The sequence below is a fragment of the Mytilus trossulus genome, chromosome 2 (genome assembly GCF_036588685.1).
Source record: "Mytilus trossulus isolate FHL-02 chromosome 2, PNRI_Mtr1.1.1.hap1, whole genome shotgun sequence".
NCBI classification, from domain to species: Eukaryota; Metazoa; Mollusca; class Bivalvia; order Mytilida; family Mytilidae; genus Mytilus; species Mytilus trossulus.
In genome coordinates this window covers 11815792-11837108 of record NC_086374.1, presented here as the reverse complement: position 1 = coordinate 11837108, position 21317 = coordinate 11815792, and the positions used below count along the sequence as shown (strand labels likewise).

General features: G+C 32.1%; 1 protein-coding gene across 9 annotated transcripts in view; it reads left to right on the top strand.

The window, feature by feature from the left end:
* Window positions 1-11911, top strand: part of LOC134706496 (uncharacterized protein C10orf67, mitochondrial-like) — a 32502-nt gene extending 20591 nt beyond the window's left edge. For 3 of the 9 annotated variants that reach the window (XM_063565486.1, XM_063565485.1, XM_063565493.1), the window contains exons 13-20: window positions 2050-2115; window positions 2852-2959; window positions 3701-3792; window positions 4502-4567; window positions 5331-5484; window positions 8298-8448; window positions 9381-9453; window positions 10936-11910. In XM_063565486.1, coding sequence (XP_063421556.1) covers window positions 2050-2115; window positions 2852-2959; window positions 3701-3792; window positions 4502-4567; window positions 5331-5484; window positions 8298-8448; window positions 9381-9453; window positions 10936-11017 — 792 coding nt within the window. In that variant the 3' untranslated portion in view covers window positions 11018-11910. Of the gene's footprint in view, window positions 1-2049; window positions 2116-2851; window positions 2960-3700; window positions 3793-4501; window positions 4568-5330; window positions 5485-8297; window positions 8449-9380; window positions 9454-10935 lie in introns of all 9 variants that reach the window. The other 6 variants (XM_063565489.1, XM_063565492.1, XM_063565484.1 and 3 more) reach the window with 5 other exon arrangements.
* Window positions 11912-21317: the final 9406 nt, after the last annotated feature.

Sequence of the window (21317 nt, the reverse complement as noted above, 5' to 3'; positions counted from 1 at the left end):
TCTTTTGCTCACCTTGTAATTAAGACAACATGAGCTTTTGCTTTCACTTGGTGTCTGCCGTAGTCTCACATTGTTGTAAACTTTAAAAAAATCTTCTCTGAAATACAGGGCCAAATATAACCAAACTCTACCTGATTGTTCCTTAGGGGATATAGTAAACTATATATTTGAAAGGAAACAATGGTTAATTACAGTGGATGGGGGGCTGCCAAACAGTGTCTTTGCATTCACTCTTTAACCGTGCAACTAAAGCTTTCAAATTTTGATATGGTGTTACTGATGTCAGACAAAAATTGAAAATGGAGGTCAAGGTGGATATTGATGATTTTCAGATTTACTGTTCAGGAGTAATGGTTCTTGTGAGAATTATAAATGGTGTTTCCAGTTGTGTTCATGCATTAACTGATAAACTGTTCAACTAAAGCTTTTCAAATTTTAACATATTGTTACTGATGAAATAGAGATCAAGTTTGATATTAATCATTTTCACTTTCACAATTCAGGACTTATGGTCCTTGTGATATTGAAATATGCCAGGACACAAATGAATTATTAAAAACCAAGTTTGCTGTCACTCTTACAATGTCTTGTCTTCAAATTTTAATTTGGGTATAGATCCATCAGCAAACATTATGTACTCCACCACATACTTTATGTGTCTGTCCCTTGGGAGCCTCCTGTTATTATTCAGGAATATGGCAATTTATGTCTCATCTTTAGTCACAGAACTTGAGTTGTTTAAGCTTATCAGATATATCTTGAAAGTTCTTTTAATAGGAACATGGTTATATTTGTTTTGGGAAAAATTCAAATCATTATAAAAATAACAGTCAGACTGGGACTAGTTGGCCATATTAAAACAAGGTCATACATTTTGCCCAAATATTATTTAAGCAGTTAGATGATTCACTGGGTTGATCCTAGAAAAATCTGCACTGTTACATTCTGTTTGATATTGTGATGGCATGATATGCATGGGTGTGAACCTAGAATTAATCTACAGTGATATTGCAGTGTATATATTAACATCTCTCTGTACATTTCATAGCATTACTTCACTCATTATATATTCATCTTGCATGATAAATGGGGAACTTGTATATTCGTATATTACACCTAGTTCATTTATGATAGACAATTTATTATTAACTTTTAGCAATAGAAAGTGTTCATCTGAGTACATCTCATGACAAATCAATTTCTAAAAAATCATTAGTACTCATGTTTTACATAATGTATGGTTCAATCAAGACACACTCTCTTCAGTTTTAATGATATTTTATATGTAAATCAAAAGATTTTGGAATTTAACTGTTTAAAAATTTACAATCATACCAATTCTATAGAATTTACAAACTTGCAACATTTGAACAAGTTAAATGCCTTTCATTTTTTTTTTCTAATAAAAAAAGGAGATGTGTAATGATTGCCAATGTTCATGAGCCATTATGAAGCCATTATGATACTTATAGCAGGCACTTAAGGTTTTGCTGCTTATTCTATTCAAGAATCATTCAGTGTTTATATTCTTAGACATTCTTATGCTTTTCGTTTTCTAGAGGAAGTTGTTTTAGTGTATTTATAAATATAAAGTAATATGGGTTAAATGCCTATGATACAACTATTAGATAAAATAGAAATGAACAATTACATTTACAAAATGACATGAAATTCTTCAATGGTGATGGAAATATTGCGGGAACTTTTGTAAGTAACAGCAGACAAATTTGCATACAAGTATAATATGTATAAATATACCTATTGGAGGAAGCAATAAGTGAAAAACAACAACAAAAAAACAGTCAGCAACACTGTGCAGAAATCCAACTTATATAACTGTTATCTTAAATAGAGTCTTCTTTTGAAAGATAATTAGTAACAAGTATTGTCCAGGATAAAATTACTCTCACAATAAGTGAGGTAAAATCACTATACAACAAAAGGATATGTAAAAAGTTTTTACTGACATCATTAGTAAAGAATTTGATTTAAGTTTTGATACTACAAATCAGTGATCATATTTAAAATAATTTGACCTTATATTTTTAGATGGATAAACAGAGAGCAGAGATGGAGAGAATGTTCCAACAGAAATTACAGAAAGCTCAGGAAGAGGTAGGCTATTTGTTTTGTCTGTCACAAGTTATTTTTTGACAGATACATGGGGATTGTCATTCAAAAAAGATACATGGGTTTGAATGTCATTTAGACAACTACCTTTTATATAGGGCAATGTACAGTCTTCCAACATTTAAAAGTAGACTAAGAAAATATAGCATAGTTATATAGCTTTTGACTTTTCCTGGCAACAATCTATAAGTTACGATTCTTTCTCAGTAACCTCTAACAGCAGTTATCATTAAGAATTGTATAATTGAAATGGTATTTTATAAATGTAAGATGAGATATTTTTCAATGTTAAATACTTTGCCATTTAGTTATAAACCCCCTCTTTGAATAGGAACATTGCAATGAGATTGAAGATAATACAGAATAATACCTTTAAATACATGTACCTCTGAATAGAAATAGATTGATCTTTAAGTAGTCTTGTATAAAGCAAATTTCAATCTTTTTTGTCCATAATCATTGTTTCCATAGGTTTTTGCATTCCTTGCTTTAAAATTTTGCATTAAATGCATATCTTGTGATAATAAAACTTTTGTGGTTTTAAGTGACAGTACCTCATTTTTCATACCAGAGGGGTCATCAAGGAGCTTTACTGATAAACTGTAAAATAATATAAACATATCTGCAAAGGAAAATGAAAATTTTATTTAAACATTTAGTTCAAGTGGGCAAATTTGAGGTAGTAAGAGATATGTTCCACTTTTGATAAAATGCATTACAGGCAGAGGCTAATGCTCAGAGAGAGTCAATAGCTCAACAGTCAGCAGAGAAAGACAAAGTCAAGTTACTCCAGGATCAAAAGAAATTGTTAGAGGAACAGCTTGCTAAGGTTAGTAATATTTGAATTACCAGTAAGACAAAAGATTACTAGATTTATTTAAGGTTTTTTTTTTAAAGTATATGACCAAATATTTTCAATGCATTTCTTAAAAAAACCAAAATATTCAAAAAATAAGAATAAAGAAACACCAATTTCTGTATGAAACTCAATATTCTATTTCTTAACTTATTACAAAAAAGCATGCCAGAACAAAAGTTATGATCACAGTTTTGTTAGCAACAAGAAGTTGTAACTTCTGGTATTATGTGACAGGTTTACATTTAAAAATGAAAAGAAGTGGGATGATTGCCAATTTACCAGAAATTAACAACTAGTTCATTATACAGCCTTCAACAATGAACAAAGCCCTGACAGCATATCCAACTATAAAAAACCCTGAAATGACAAATGTAAAACAATTCAGAACAGGAAAACAAATGGCTGTCATGTTCCTTTGATATTCTACTCCCTGTTTGACAAAGATTTATATTATTTATGTGCATGGTATAAAGTTTTGATCCCAATTTCTTATTTCAAAATGATATAGGGTCAACAGGTTTTAATTAGTTAGCCAAACTCACTTTGAGTATGTTGGTGCTGTAGTATAAAAGTATTATTACTTACATGTATGTAGGATGATGTCCCTCACAGTATATCATATTATACCTACAAGCATGTCCAATATGATGTTTTTCCCTTGGACAATTTTTATTTGAATAACTGATAATTATAGAATCATTTGAATTCTAGGAGAGAAAAAAGAACCAAGAAAAGGCTGAAATGGACACAGATATTGATAAATATGCCAAGAATGAGAAAAGGTTGAAAGAAGAAATAGATAGGTAGATATAACATAATGTGCTTTGTGTATCGCTCTTGATTTGTGTAGATATAACATAATGTGTTTTGTGTATTGCTCTTGATTTGTTTATAGATATAACATAATGTGTTTTGTGTATTGCTCTTGATTTGTTTATAGATATAACATAATGTGTTTTGTGTATTGCTCTTGATTTGTTTATAGATATAACATAATGTGTTTTGTGTATTGCTCTTGATTTGTTTATAGATATAACATAATGTGTTTTGTGTATTGCTCTTGATTTGTTTATAGATATAACATAATGTGTTTTGTGTATTGCTCTTGATTTGTTTATAGATATAACATAATGTGTTTTGTGTATTGCTCTTGATTTGTTTATAGATATAACATAATGTGTTTTGTGTATTGCTCTTGATTTGTTTATAGATATAACATAATGTGTTTTGTGTATTGCTCTTGATTTGTTTTTAGTGTTAACACAAATTAGATTGCTATGGGGACTTAGTTGGCATTGTTCGTCAGGCCATAAGTATGTCCATAATTTTTTTCTCTCACTTTTTCGCTAAACCTTCATTCTATAAGCTTGACATTGGGTATAAAGTACAAACATTAAAACTTATACTTTAATTATGGAAATAAAATCTTTTGGCTCTTTTAAATGGTATTGTAAGTATATTTATCGTTTTTCTCTAGGACTAAACAATCATATTATATTTTCTTAATTTCAGATTAAAGAGAGAAATAGAGAGAGTACATAGGACTTGGGAAAAGAAATTTGCCATATTACAACAGAGGTACAGAGATCATTTCCATTAACTCCCTTATCAATATTCATTAAAGTATAGATGATTGATCCATAAACTTGATCAGTAATAAATCTTTAAAGTTTCAGCTTGTTTCTAAATAGTTAAGGTAGATTATAGTTATAAGTTTGCAGAGATAGATTTTTGCTATGCTCTTTTCAAAAATTTAATGAAAAGGATAGGTTTCTGTGCTATTTTTCAAGCTATGAGTCATTGAAAATTGTCAAAATTTGCTTAGAATGATAATGCAAAACCACCTTTTTGTGCATAAAAAGAAATTTATGAGATAGAATTTTGAAATAAATTGTGAGAAGATAGGTTTGATAATATGTATTAAGAAAAGAAAAAGAACAAATGATGTCACCGAACTTGTTTTCTTGCTACAAGTAAAAATTTTTAAAGGTTTCCTTCTCAAACCAGTATAATTTTTACTAAAAGAGTTTTCTCCCCTTAAATGGCTCAGTTGAAAAAAAAATTCTTAAACACAATTGTTTGGTATTTGTTCAAATATTTAAGATATTGCAATAAATCAGCAAATTTAGTTCATATGAATAAATAGTCTAACCAATAAAATTCCTCATATGTCTACAAATTTGCAGATGTGTGCAAATAACCAAACTGATTGTGTATTGCAATAGTACAATCCAAGATGGTGCTTTACCATGAATCTACCTTAATTCAAATCTGTCTATAATTGATTGTTTCTTTTTAAAATAAGACTAGTTACTAACCAATTATTATAATATTTTAACAGTTTACATGCCCTGAAGGATGAGAGTTACATCAGACAAACATTACAGAGACAAGCTGCAGCCCTACATCATGCTGCTGTCAGTTATGCTGTGGATACACCCATGGGTATACTACCCACAAGTAAAATAAACAGTCCTATCAAGAAACCTGTTATAGTAAGTTACTTTAGTCTGATAATAGATACACCCATGCAGGGTTTCTCCTGGGTCAATATTTTTTTTCGCCACCTATTTTGCTACTTTAAATATTTTTTCGCCACTTTTAATATTTTTTCGCCACTTTTAAAATGTATTCGCCGACTGAATTTCTTTACTAGGTTGAAGATAAAGTTCAATGTGCTGCATTGTTGTCTCATGTACATTTACCCTACATCTTTCTTTAAAAATATATATTTCAATAAATGAACACCAAATTAGACTTACATATTTTATTTATCATTTATCTGCTTGTATAGATACAGTTAAAATACATTCCAAAGGCAATACAATTATATTTAAAAAACAGAAAACACATTTTTAGCCTGGGCACGTTGACAAATAGTACAGTACATGCTCTTCGTTTCTGGATGGTGTTTCAACCAAGGTCTATTGTGGCACCACTGTTCCCTAAAATTTCTTACTGCAACCTTTTTTGTTGATTTTGATGGTGTCCCAGTAATTGTATGTACACCATCAGCTGGTCTGATTTTGTCTTCCAACAGTTGTACATGTTCTGGTATAGAATTCCGTTTAGACAATGTTGAAGGACTCTGAATAAAATCCGAGATTTTTCGTATCTTTGTAGGTGTTTCTTCAAAAAAAAAATCCTTTTTCAGCCCATCGTTCAAATGTAAAGATAAAACGTAAAAAATATCTTTAAAACAGGAGTGCTAAAACGATTGTGAAGATTAAAATTCGTAACTATAATTTTTATAAAAGTTGTTAAAAGATCTTAAAACAACTCACTTAAGAGACATATGAAGCCATTCGACCACACAATTTAATTAACACCTTTTTATTGATAAGTTTATTGCCGATAGCTATCTAATGTTTGTACTTATTGACAATCAGCTGATTATTGATTTTCTGTCAAAATCGTATCGCGTGACAAGTTCAAGGTAAAAATCTGAGTGTTGACTGTTAAGAGAAAAAATCTGAGAAGTCCGAGAGAAAAAACAAGATGGACGATTTCAAACATTTTTATTATTCTATCGCCAAAGTTTTTCGCAAATGATGATTTTTTTTCGCCACAATTATATTTTTTTCGCAAATTGCGAAATTGGCGACCGCCAGCGGGCACCCATGGGTATACCACCCACCAGTAAAATAAACAGTCCTATCAAGAAACCTGTTATAGTAAGTTACTTCTGTCTGATATAAACATTGGCATTTTTCTGTGTGTGCACCCTTATGAGCAGTCCAGTTTTTTATACATCCTTTTTCATCTTGTATGCTTTGAGATAATAAGTTTACTGACTAATAAGGTGGAGGTAAAAAAGAGCATTAAATTTGATCCTAAATTCACAATAATAAAAAATAACTATTTTAAAATCTTAGCTAGCGCTATTTAGTCAAATGTTATATACTCAGAGATCAGACGGGACTTCACCAATGTTACAAATGCCAATTTTGATTTCATTTGTCAACACAAGAATACGGCTATGTATAGTGCTACTTTTTCCTATATTTGTCTTTTTTCGTTCTTGACTATAGCATTTATAACAATGGATATCACATAGAAATAAAGGTTAGTTTTGTTGTCTGCACATGTCATTCATCACCTCAACAGTTACATTCACAATGTATTCATGGATTTATTTACTTTTTATAATAATACAATTTGATATCACTGATCAACCATGTTGTAAGTGCATTGATAACAATATATCTAAATAAATCATATTGTTATCAACGCACTTACATGTTTATGTGCAGAATGTAAATTTGGTTTTTTTAAAGAAACTTAAAAAAAGTGAGGAGAATTAACCCTTTCAACGCTACACAAAAAAATAGAAAAATGGCTGCTGCTGCTGCATTTTTTTTGTGTTCATTCATTAGAACAGTATATTCCTTTTCAGACTGCTGTATCTTTTTTATTATAAGAGATACAGAAAAAGTTATTGCATGAAAAATGCTCAGGAGAGTATGAACTGTAATGTAAGGCAGTTATTTCAGTAAAAAAAAATTTCAGGTTACCTGCATTTTCAGGTAATTAACAGGTAAAAGGTGTAATTTATTACATTTGTGTTGAATTTTGAATAAAAACTAATTTTAGTCTTCATCTATTTTGTTTTTTTATTTGTCATATAATAAAGAAGACACCAATTGTTCGATTCCGTAGCGTATAGCACCATACACAACATATTATGTAATCATGGCACAAATCAGTGGCTCCGTCCTCAAAATTTTCAGTCAACCTCCGTTTTCCCCCCTTTTGCTACGTCTCGTAATGATCGATCAAATCATATTTCCAACACAAATTGAATGTAATAAACACATTGAGATAGCAAGAAACCTTTTAACTAATCCTCGTTGTCAGTTTCGCCATAGAAATGCTGAAATATTTCCATATTTACAGCTTTGTTTCCGATTTCCGCCATTTGCATTTGTCAAAATATTTGTTTTTATTTTCCTTCAATTTTCCTTCTACTGCATGATTTTACAATAAAAATTGCTGGGATTTCAAGCGCAAATGAGACCTTGCATATCCTCGATTCATACAAGGAAAAATTAGAGAGGACCCGAATGAAAACCGAATGGTTTAAGAGTCCTTATGAAAAATCCATTGTCATCGCGGCATATGCCGCGAATAGCAGTGGCGGACGGCGTATGTCATCGCGGCATATGCTGTGTATAGCGTTGAAAGGGTTAAGACTACAGTACATTTGGTATTTAGTGTTTGTTATATTATCTCATATATGGACAGTGCAATTAATGATCTGTTTTATTTCTGTTGTGTGATGTTAATGACCTTTTTTCTTTATCTGCAGCCAGACATTGGTAGAGGGAGACAACAGCCACCACCTCAACCCTCCCAAGGACAGCCACTCAATGTTGGAGGAGTTTTAGGAGAGAAAGATTATATTTCATACACTGTATCAGCTCCAAGTGGGCGTGGCACTGCTATGTTTTCAGTTGATGGTAAGTTTTATACCTGAAGAAAGCTATTGACATCGTTCTGTTTGAAAAGAGAAAGATTGTATAAGATATAGTCTTCTCATATCTGAGTGGCGTCATTTAAAAAGTTTGTAGCTTTTTCCTTGTAATATAATTTTTTTTTTAACGTGGATAATATACTTTATTGCACTCTATTGCTGTTAACAATTTACTTAGTGTACAGCATTGCACTAAGTATCCCTGATATATTAGTTATTAGGTATCCAGGGAGAATATCTAATAAAAGTAAATTGATGTTACATTACAATATTACAATATTTTAAATGATTTCATGTTTACCGGAGAATATTTCACTTCCGTCCGATAGTGTTTTTTAATATTAGATAAATGTGCATCGTTTTGCCATCATCATCTTTGTGATTTGGATAAATTTAATTCACAATACTTAGACAGTTTGTCTAATTTAAAAGGTAAGTTGATCATAATTTTCGTGATGTTTTGAATCATAATAAAAGTGTAACTGTTAACTTATTTGAAACCTGTTGTATTTTAGACTGATATATCTAAACTACTCGGGTAAACATGATTATACACGACATCAGAGTGCACTATACATAGTTGTCAAAGATAAACACATAAAATATAAAGTAAAAAAGAAGACAAAAAAGTGTGTATTATACAATATTGAATGATACATTATTATCTTTTTTTTTTAACACGTGGTATTAAAGTACATTATTGTCACCTGACATGCTCAAGTCATGTGACTTAATACTTGGGTCATGTGATCTCAGGGATATTTGTACAAATCCTTGTTATTATTTATGATCATTTATGTAGTTTAGGGTTTTTAAAATCAATTTACTGGTTTTTCTTTTAATTATATTATTCCTTGTAATATATATGTTTTATCACTATTGATATTTGTTTTTCTTACTCTGGTGTTGTTATTTCAGAAAACCAAGTGATGTCTGAAGGAGAAGATGACTTGCCTGTAGATGTACAACCCTTACCTGACCCACCTTCTAGGTAAGATTGTAACTTAAGTTTTAACCCTGGGGACGTACCATGTACTTTTAAAATCTTTTAGGAACATGACATCCATGTAAGGTATAAATACCTGATTGGGAGTTCATGCTAGAATATCTAATTTTGTAGTTGGTATCAAGGGTCTGAAAAAGGACAATTTTTACCAGTAATAGCTGATACTGAAAGCTTTTTGTTCTAAATACCAGATTGAAATTAGAATCAAATTTAGTTTTGGAATAAACTATTGGTCATTTCCTTTAGATCAGGTTTCTTCACCATTTTGCACTTGTTTTTAGTTTTTAATATTTTTCTTGAAATAAAACTGCAACTTCAGTATAATTATTATGATATACCTGAGGGCCCTTCTTATAGAAATATTGACTTATGATAATTAATTACATTCCCCATAAAGGGTTTATCATAATTAGGGCCCCGATTAAAAGTTGGTTTGCCCTATAGTGATCAGTCTGTCCGTCTGTCCGTCTGTTCGTCCGTCCGTCTGTCCGTCTGTCTGTAACACTTTAACTTTGTGTCCGCTCCATATCTAGAAAACCATTATGATTTCATACTTTATACTTTACATGTTTATTAACCACCACTAGAGGGCGTGTCATGATGTATGTACAACTTTCTAGGTCAAAGGTCAAGGTAAAAAAACTTTGGTTTCAGTTGCCAACCTTGTGTCCTGTGGTGATGATTGTGTCCGCTCTATATCTTGAGAACCCTTATGATTTCAAAGTTTATACTTGACATCCATTTTAACCAACACCAGAGGGTGTGTCATGATGTATGTACAACTTCCTAGGTCAAAGGTCAAGGTCAAAAACTTTGGTTTCAGTTGACAACCCTGTGTCCTGTGATGAAGATCGTGTCCGCTACATATCTAGATAACCGTTATGATTTTATACTAAATACTTAACATGTTTATTAACCTACACCAGAGGGTGTGTCATGATGTATGTACAACTGCCTAGGTCGAAGGTCAAGGTCCAAAACTTTGGTTTCAGTTGACAATTCTGTGTCCTGTGGTGCAGATCGTGTCCGCTCCATGTCTGGATAACATTTATGATTTCAAAGTTTATAATTGCCATCCATTTTAACCACAATCAGAAGGCGTGTCATGATGTATGTACAACTTCCTAGGTCAAAGGTCAAGGTAAAAAAAACTTTAGTTTTAGTTGACAACCCTGTGTCCAGAGTTGAAGATTGTGTCCGCTCTATATCTTGGGAACCGTTATGATTTCAAATATTATACTTGACATCCATTTTAACCAACACCAGAGGGTGTGTCATGATGTATGTACATCTTCCTAGGTCAAAGGTCTGTCTGTCTGTTGGTCTGTCCATCGCTTACAATTTTGATTCACACTATATTTATTTACCCAACGTTATTGACAGCGGGGCCCACAGAGATGGCTTCCATCTCAATGATATCTAGTTGCTCTTGGATGTTGTTTAACTAATCTTGACTTTTATTTGTAGGCCTTCTCGAGAATTGGTCACAGATGGTACCCCGACAGAGAAAGAAAAGGCTAGATTACACCATGAAGGTCAAAGGACATAGTTATACACACTTAACATTGGAAGTTTTATATTTTGTACTTGTATCACAACTGTTTACTAGCATAATCTCAGGTCTGAATTGTTCAAGTACTGATATTACAAGGTTGAGATGATGTTTTGTGGTGTTCTTTTTTTGCACCACCTGAGATAAATATATTGATGACATGATATAGAGGTTTGGTCATTTTACAACAGCATTTTCAAGGCATATTATGCTTGAGTCAGCCAAAAAACCCTTTGATAAGACTGCTGCTAAATGTTTTTTATAAATGCTTATAAGTTATTTTAATGTGTAATTTTGTCAAGAGTGTGAGTGGTCATAACTGATTAATAGTGGCTTGAAGGGGTTTTATTTGATCACCTGTTTTAAAGAAACATTGGCAGGAGATTAATAAGAGTATAAACATGTCTTGATGCTTTTTACCATACTGCTGATTTTATGCTGAAGATATATTTTTTTTTTCAAAGGCAAATCTAAAGAAATCAATATTATAACTCCTAGAATTCCTGTATTTTATTAAGAGAGGTGTATTTTTTAACTTTTTGTGATAAGTGTCTTATTTCTGAGAAATAGGTTACATATATATTTATTATACTGCTGTGACTGACTGTGATATTTAATTTTTTTTTACACATTTTTGTATATTCTTAAAAAAAATAATTTGTGAAGCTTGGTTTTGATATAGATCACTATATTTTCACTCAAAACCAATGTATAACTTAAGCATGATTTTGTTTTGTTAAACAAGGTATAAATTCTGGAAATATTTTCATTTTTTGTTTAAAATTAAGACATTATTTATTCCAACCAAGAAAAATTGATTTATAAAATCATACAGTTTTTGTATCTAGTGAAATGATATTTTGTTATTGATAAAAGTTACTTCGTGAGACCGTAAGCAATAAAAGTTAAAAAAAAACTTTGTGTTCTGTGATTTTAAAAACAAAAGTAGCAGAAAGGCAGACAAAACACTACACATTCAACTCAATATTTATCAACAAGAACCCTTCAGATGAACTCAGATGGATTAAAAAAATAAGTTATACCACGTAAGAAAGAAAAGAAGTTTACACAACTATGATAAAACTTGTCAAGTCTTTAAGGTGTAGCAGAACACATTTAAAATGATCACAATACATCATTTAGAGCATTTGACAAATGACCATTGTACTTCTGCTCCATTGATTCACCTTTTAAGTCTTGTCTCAGACATCTTTCTAAGATTTCTTATGGTGACAGTACCTGTTTTGCACAAGAAGACCTTGGTAAATCACATTTCATTGTCTGAAGTTTCTCTATGGCTTCTGTCATCATTTTCCTGTATGCTTACATTGCCTATGTAAAAAAGTGTTTGTATGCACATTGAACGACAAATTTATGTGACGTATAAAATTTTCTGACGTCACACACTCAAATCAATTAATGTGTTCGTAGATAGAAGATGTGTTTGTGTTCGGTTAAATTGTCCCCTTTTAAAATTGTTATACGATGATGACTGATGTACCCATATTTTGACTATTTTATTAATTGTGACTGTTTATTTAACGCATCATGTAAATATAACGGAATTTGATGAGACTGTTATTAAAGTGAGAGGGTTAGCGCTATAGAACCAGGTTTAATCCACCATTTTCTACATTTGAAAATGTCTGTACCAAGTCAGGAAAATGACAGTTCTTGTTCATTCGTTTTTGATGCGTTTTGTTATTTGATTTTGCCATGTGATTATGGACTTTCCTAATTGATTTTCCTCTGAGTTCAGTATTTTTGTGATTTTACTTTTTCCTGATTCAATAAATTCAAAAAGCTATAGCTGAGAACTTCTAGGTTGTTTAATGACCTTGACTGCCCATTACTGTATTTATAGCATGATAGTTTAATAGGTGTACAATATACTGACAGGGTTCATTTGACCTTAACTTTTTTATGGTCTCGCTTGAGGGAGTCAAAAAGAAAGATATAAGTATGCTATTTTTCTCCGACTGGGGTAGTGTAATCATTGTATAGTTTGTGATTAAGTCTAATAGTGGTAAGTCAATGATATTTGGTATGAAGTTGTATTAATATTGGCACATCTCATTAAGATGGAGATTATTTTGCACCTCCCCCTCAGTTATGGTCTACTGACTTTGAAACTATTGCTTAGTTTTCATGTATTAGTTTGTAATCAAGTCAGTTTATGGGGAACCATTAGTGGTAGGTTAATGATAATCGGTATGCAGTTGTAGAAGCATTGGCCTATTTCATTTCCATGGAGAATATTTGACCCTACCCCTCAGTCATGGTCTATTGACTTTTTGCATAGTTTTATGTATTCCTATTAGTTTGTGATTTGATTAGGTCAGTTTATGGGGAACCACTAGTGGTAGGTCAATGATATGCAGTTGTATTATCTTTGAAAAATCTCATTACCATTTGTATTATTTGACCCTTCCCATCATTCAAAGTCTATTGGCTTTGAAATTTTGCTTAGTTTACACGTATTAGTTTGTGTATAGGTTTGTTTAAAGGAAACTACTTTTGATAAATCAATGGTATTTTGTGCAGTTATATATGCATTGGCACACCTCATTCAGATTGTTCAGCCTTGTACTTTCAGTCATGGTGCATTGACTTTGAGTATTTGCAAAACTTACATGTTAAATAAAGGCAACAACAGTATACCGCTGTTCAAAACTCGTAAATCTATGGACAAAAAACAAAATTGGGTAACAAACTAAAACTGAGGGAAACGCATTAAATATAAGAGGACAACAATGACACAACATTTAAAAGTGTTGCTATTTTGATTACAACATTCGCAATAATAAAGACTTGCATTATGATATCTGATACATATATCTGTTTGAAGGTTTTCATTAAATCGCAAGAATTAATCTCATTTTTGTCCATTGTTTCAAAAAATGCAGTAATAAATGCACACTTTATTTTCTAAATTTACAATATTGAGGCTAATATTGATTGTGTTGAGTTGAGATTGCTCTTGTATTCAGTATAAACAAAATAATTGGACAGGCATACAGCTTTATATTCAGTCTGACCTCGGATGAGTGAGTTAATTTAGCTTTAATTTCCAGCCTGACCTGGTTTGGATTGAGTCAAGAAAACATTTTTATTCGGTCTGACCGAGTTTGGGTTGAGTCTAAATGGCTTTTATATTCAGTCTGACCTAAATATGTTTTTAGTTTAAATTGCCTAAGTATTTAGTCTTACCTAGTTAAGGTTGCATTTATAAGGTGTTTATAAATAGTTTAAAATTGAGAATGGAATGGGGAATATTTATGTCCAAGAGACAACTACTCGACCAAAGAGCAGACAGCAGCCGATGGCCACAAATGGGTCTTCAACGCAGCAAGAAAACCCGCACCCAGTCGGAGCTTGTCTTTGTTGAATTTAGAGGGCTTTCTTTAGTCTGACCTTGTTGAGGTTGAGTTAAGATGTCTTTTATATTCATTCTGAAAAGGTTTTGACCTAAGTAGAAAATTCCGCACCCAGTCGGAGCTTGTTTATGTTGAATTTAGAGGGCTTTCTCTTTAGTCTGACCTTGTTTAGGTTGACTTAAGATGTCTTTTATATTCATTCTGAAAAAGGTTTTGACCTAAGTAGAAAATCCCGCACCCAGTCGGAGCTTGTCTATGTTGAATTTAGAGGGCTTTCTCTTTAGTCTGACCTTGTTTAGGTTGACTTAAGATGTCTTTTATATTCATTCTGAAAAAGGTTTTGACCTAAGTAGAAAATCCCGCACCATGTCGGAGCTTGTTTATGTTGAATTTAGAGGGCTTTCTCTTTAGTCTGACCTTGTTTGGGTTGACTTAAGATGTCTTTTATATTCATTCTGAAACGGTTTTGACCTAAGTAGAAAATCCCGCACCCAGTCGGAGCTTGTTTATGTTGAATTTAGAGGGCTTTCTCTTTAGTCTGACCTTGTTTAGGTTGACTTAAGATGTCTTTTATATTCATTCTGAAAAGGTTTTGACCTAAGTAGAAAATCCCGCACCCAGTCGGAGCTTGTTTATGTTGAATTTAGAGGGCTTTCTCTTTAGTCTGACCTTGTTTAGGTTGACTTAAGATGTCTTTTATATTCATTCTGAAAAGGTTTTGACCTAGTTAAGAAGGCTTTTTAATATTCATTTTGAAAATATGTTGACCGAGTTAAAATGGCTTTTACATTTATTCTGAAAAGGTGTTGACTGAGTTCAAATGGCTTTTATATTCGGTTTTAAGTTATGGTGGAGTTAAGATGGCGTTGTATATTAAGTCTGATCTGATGTAGGTTGCTTTTAAATTCAGTTTAATATGGATTGAACTTAGATAAGATGGCTTGGATTGTATAAGGTGGCTTTTGCATACTAGTATACAATATGATCTTCTATACAATATCAATTGAAATGGCTTAACTGGATTAGTTAAATCGGTTTTAAGATTTGACTTGTGATCAGGTTAGGATTCTTTGAACAGTTCAGTTTGTATTAATAACTTATTTTTAACTCTGGCAATATAGATCTACACACCTTTCTTGAATTTTTACTTGTTGATGTCATTTGGTTACTGATACATACCATATATATTTACATTTGCAGTAGTCTACTATTGGTTGACCTACATACAATTCCCGCTTTATTTAATGCCAAGTTCCATCCTTGTCCATTTCAATATGTTACGTGTCCTACAGCACTGACATAGAAAGATAAATGACTAATCTATGATAGTTTGCCCCTGTAGAAAATTCATCACACTTAACCGTGTTTATGTGAGACTGCCTAATTATATCGAACTTTATAATTGGAACTATATGCTAAGATCGTACTTTATTCTGCTTGTGTAGGGACTTTGTGCTACTGATCAATTAATTTAAAATACACGATTTGACTGCTTTATTTTAGGTAAAACATTGGCATTTCAAATTTTAGCTTTCGGTTTCCTGTCAACAAAAGTATGAATTTTTCCGAAATACTAAGGATTTTCTTATTCCAGGCATAGACTACCTTAACCGTATTTGGGACCCCTTTTTAGAATTTTGGGTTCTCAATGCTCTCCAACTATTTGATTGGCTTCATAACTATCTGAGCGTCACTGTAAATTCGTATGAAGACGACACGAGCGTCTTGTCGTATTAAGTTTAAACCTTTGATAAATATTTACACCACTGGGTTGATGCCACTGATGATGGACGTTTCGTCACCGAGGGTATAACAAGCCCATTAGTCAATACCTTTGATAACTATTAACACATATTTACAAAGTTGTTTTTATCTAATATCTAGATATCATCCGCTAGTGTAACATTACATTACAACTACTCTTGTCGAATTTTTCTAGAATGTTTGATAAAAGAGGGACGAAAGATACCAGAAGGGACAGTCAAATTCATAAATCGAAAATAAACTTACAACGCCATGACTTAAAATGAAAAAGACAAGCAATCAATAGTACACATGACACAACATAGAAAACTAAAGAATAAACAACACGAACCCCACCAAAAACTAGGGTGATCTCAGGTGCTCTGGAAGGATAAGCAGATCCTGCTTCACATGTGGCACCCGTCGTGTTGTGTATGTGATAACAAATCCGGTAAATAGTCTAATTCGGTAGGTCACATACATGAAAAATCCTAAATTATGCACATGACAAAGGATACATAAATATATTTTCTACAATATACAGACCGGTTAGTATAATATATTATGTAGATCTGTCCAGTCTTTTTAAACCCGTAAGAACAGAACCTTTACAACTATGAGGAAAAGATGAAATTCCTTCCTGTTCAGTTTACCTATAAAGCCACATTTAATTTCTTATTAGCATATTCACTGGTGTAAAGCTGATGACCGTAACTGCATTCACGGTCATCCCAAGATGTCGGATGAAAAATTAGGTCAGTATTTTTATTGTCTGTTAAGGTGTTTCTACATCATTTTCTTTACAAAGCATACTTTGATACGATGGAAATTTATAAAAGATTCACACGGAAGTCACAAATCTATACCAAGGAACGTGTATAAAACGGGAATTTGTATTTGAAAAATTCGCTAGGATGACCGTAAATCGTAATCGAGATGACCGTAACAGGATTAGCGATTCATAACAAGGCTGACCGTAATTGGTTAAAACATGACCGTAAATTGTTTAGGATGACCGTAATTTATAAAGAATGACCGTAATTTATAAAGAATGACTAAATTTAAAAGGATTTTCGTCAATTGAAAGAAATATCCATATTTGTATGCATTGTTTTTTGTTGAGTTTGTCGCAATAGGGGCTCGGTTAGTTCTTTTTAACTATTTGGCGTATTTTGAGTTTATATGAAATTGTAGTAAATAGTATAATCGATGTTGTGAGTAGTTTTGATTTAAATGGACACTATAGACAATAGACACCTACAAACATTTATGAGTTTGACTGTCCCTTTGGTATCTATCGTCCCTCTTTTTGAACTGTATCTATTGATTCCATAATGCAGGCAAACATAAGTTCCCTTGTCAATCCTTTTCTTTGGCTGTATTTAGTTAAAAAAAACCAGTAATTTTGTATCATTTTTTGTTGTTGCATTTATTTGACGCCATCTTGAAACTCGACTAAACCTGCCCCGACCCAGGGTTGATATAGAGTTAACTCGGGTAGCTTCAAAAGGTAAAACTCGGGGTGTTCGGTTGTCAGTCGAGTAAACTCAACAGACTACTAACCCGAGTTGGACGAATCGAAGTAGGCCTAGGTGATTTTAACTGTGTAACTGAGTGGACCGTATCAAATGAAACTCGTATGTCTGTTTATTTTGCTATCTTCTGCATATTTAAAAAAAATTTTAAACATGAATTGTATCAAAACTACAGATATAATGAATAATAGATACAGTCCATTTTAAACATATACTAGGGAGAAACTTGAAGCAAAGCATTATTATTTACTGTTACTTGCATTGCATTTAATAGAAAAAGAGTACTTTGGGGCAAATAAACCAAGATTTTTATAGAAAATCACAGATTTTTTGTTATAAAATTTGAAACATAGATTACTCTCTTGCTTTTCTATGATGTGCTAGTATTTATTTTTTACAATAACCTTTTATCAACCTGTAAATTTCAAAATACCTCGTGCAGAGTAACTCAAGTCGAGCGCACCCTAAAAGGTGTACTTGATTTGGTCCATATTTTTATCTGTTCTAACCAATAACTACATTAATAAACTTGTTTTAAGGAAATCAATGCTAGCACTGTATGCAATAATCCTATATCTATCGGTCATCAAATTGTCAAATATGATAGAACAAGGATAAAGGCTGTGGATTTTCTATAAAAATTTCCATATGTTTAGCATTGGAGCAACACAAGGGTACATAATCCTTAATACTGTCCTAGATGCATCAATTTGTCTGTTCTCTTAATAGATATGTGTGTGTAAAAACGGCCATATTTTTCAATTCATTCATATGAACCTTAAACATTATGAATATCCGGTAATTGAGCCCATGTGTATGGTTCCAGAAGAGCAGAATAAAATCTTGATTTGTCTTGATATATAAAAAAAAAAAACAATTCTGTTTTCTGTTTAGACAAATAAAAAAAAAAAAAAAAAAAAAAAAAGTTTTGAAATTCGCTACTTATACAAGACTATTTTAGGATCTATTTTGCTGGAGCTCACCTTCACTAGTTTGGTCGGAGTATTTTAAAAACATTTTCTGTTATTTTACTTACAAGATAAAATGGTAGACCAATCAACAGAGACAATAAATGACGGTTATACTATGAAAGTTACGGTCATCCTTTATAAGTTACGGTCATCCTTTATAAATTACGGTCATCCTTTCGAAATTACGGTCATCATTTTACCAATCACGGTCATCCTTATTATATGTTACGGTCATCTTGAAAATATTTTAAAGATGATTTACGGTCATCTTAGCAATTTTTTCAAATCCAATTTCCCGTTCTATACAAGTTCCTCGGAAGAGATTTGTGACTTCCGTGTGAATCTTTTATGAATTTACATCGTATCAAAGTATGCTTTGTAAAGAAAATGATGTAGAAACACCTTAACAGACAATACAAATACTGACCTAATTTTTCGTCCGACATCTTGGGATGACCGTGAATGCAGTTACGGTCATCAGCTTTACCCCAGTGATATTGATGATGCACTTTCCATTTACGATCCAAACTTTTCTGATTAAGTTGCATTAAAACATCCCTCAGAATTAGATATTAAAGAAACAGAAGACACATCTTCATCTGCCTCATCATTAGACTGTTACCGCGGATTTGACATCAGCAGTTATCTTAGTACCATAATCTATGACAAATGAGACGATATTGATATACATGTATATATAAAAAAATCCATTTTCCCCACCTTAGTAGCAATATACTTACTTCACCTGCTTATGTGATTAACATTTCCAACTCATTCGATATTCAATAAACTCGCCATAGATAACAGGATTTAATTTTGTATTTACGCCAGACGCGCGTTTCGTCTAGGAAAGAACCTCCAACAGCTACCCAGGCTTTGTAAAACGTCACTAGTGTCTCAGCAAAAATTTGAAGAACAAAAGATATTTCAAAGAACGTCTCGTCCTTTTTCTAAAAAAAATAGATCACTGGAAGATAGAAAGACCTTATTTATCAAATCCAATTTAACAAATAATACATGATGGTCTTGAAATAAACATTCTAGGTACTGAGATGTTTATCATCTAAGTTAAGTGTTATAGTTTTCTTTTATTTGCCCTTGTAAATTATTGCTTTTACTGTTTAGTCTATTTTAACTTCGTAATATCCATTTGACTTATCTGCATCTTCTGCTATTGTGGTATTGTAAAATTGTGTATTATTGTCTTTTGTGTTTGCTAATTCGCTTGTGTAGTTTGTTCATATACCTTTTTGTTTTTCTGTGTTATCATTTTTCTTGATATACCCCTTTTTTGAAATATTTACATAATATGTCTGTTTGTTTTGACTAATCATTGTTTACAATAAAACGGAATTTGATGCGACTGCCATACAAGTGAGAGGTTTAGCTAGCTATAAAACTAGGTTCAAGCAACAAACACAAGTAACTGCCTGCACCAAGTCAAGACTATGACAGTTGTTATCCATTCGTTCAATATTATCTAGCTTTTGATATTGCCATTTGGTTATAGACTTTTCATTGTGAATTTTGATCGGATTTCGGTATTTTTGTCAATGTTGTTTTTTAAAACCAACTTTTGTTAAATTAAGCCTGTGATACCTTATTGAAATGAAGCACATTAAAAGAATGTTTACATATGACACAAACACTCCTTAAATTTACTACGACAGACTCACGTTTTGTCTGCGTAAGACTCATTAGTGACGCTCAGATAATGGAATATATATTTGCATATCATATTACGAAAATAAGTTAGAAATTGATAAAAGGGCTAACAATACTTCTATTTCTTATTCTTCCATGCCTTGCTCTATGCTCATTTTAACTTAAGTATGCATTTCACATATGTCTTATTTGTCACTATGGTCGAGTTAATTTCCATTTCCCGTCGGTAGAGTACTGTGTCAAATAATTACGACGTCGTCACAGTATTAATTAGAAATAATCTAGCAAGACCGTCATAATCATTATAATTATTTGGACTAGTATCCTTAAAACAATTTGAAATAAAGGATCTCGTTTCATATAATTGTATGATTTTAATTTTTTATATGCGTCACAAAAATACGTCACTTTATGTAGTGTGCTGTGCTGTTGTTTTAGGAAGATGTCCGGTTTTGTTTTCTGTGCTTTAGGCAAATTGAAAGGTTCTTTCATATTATTCCTTTGTGCTGACGGTTCCTGTGCTTGTTTGTACTGTATTTCTGTCCCGTAGTGTTGTCATCATAGCGATATGTGTTAACATTTTCATATAAGCAGGATGTTTTGCTAGCAGGTTCAACACACTATTTGTCTCCCAAAACGTCCTGTGCTAAGCCTGGAATGTGACAGTTGTTATCAAATATTATGTATGTTGGCGTTTGTTTTTGTTTCACTTTATTGTTTTTGTTGTTCCTTTATTTTCCTATTATAGTTGTTTCCCTCGGTTTTAGTTTGTAACCCGGATTTGTATTTTCTCAATCGATTTATGACTTTTGAACAGCGATATACTGCTGTTGCCTTTATCTATGTTTGTCGATATCAATGTTAAAATAAGCATAGAACATATCAATATGAAGCCAAACACAGATAAATGTAAACATACTTTAGATATGAGCGTCACTGATGAGTCTTATGTAGACGAAACGCGCGTCTGGCATACTAAATAAAAATCCTGGTACTTTTGATAACT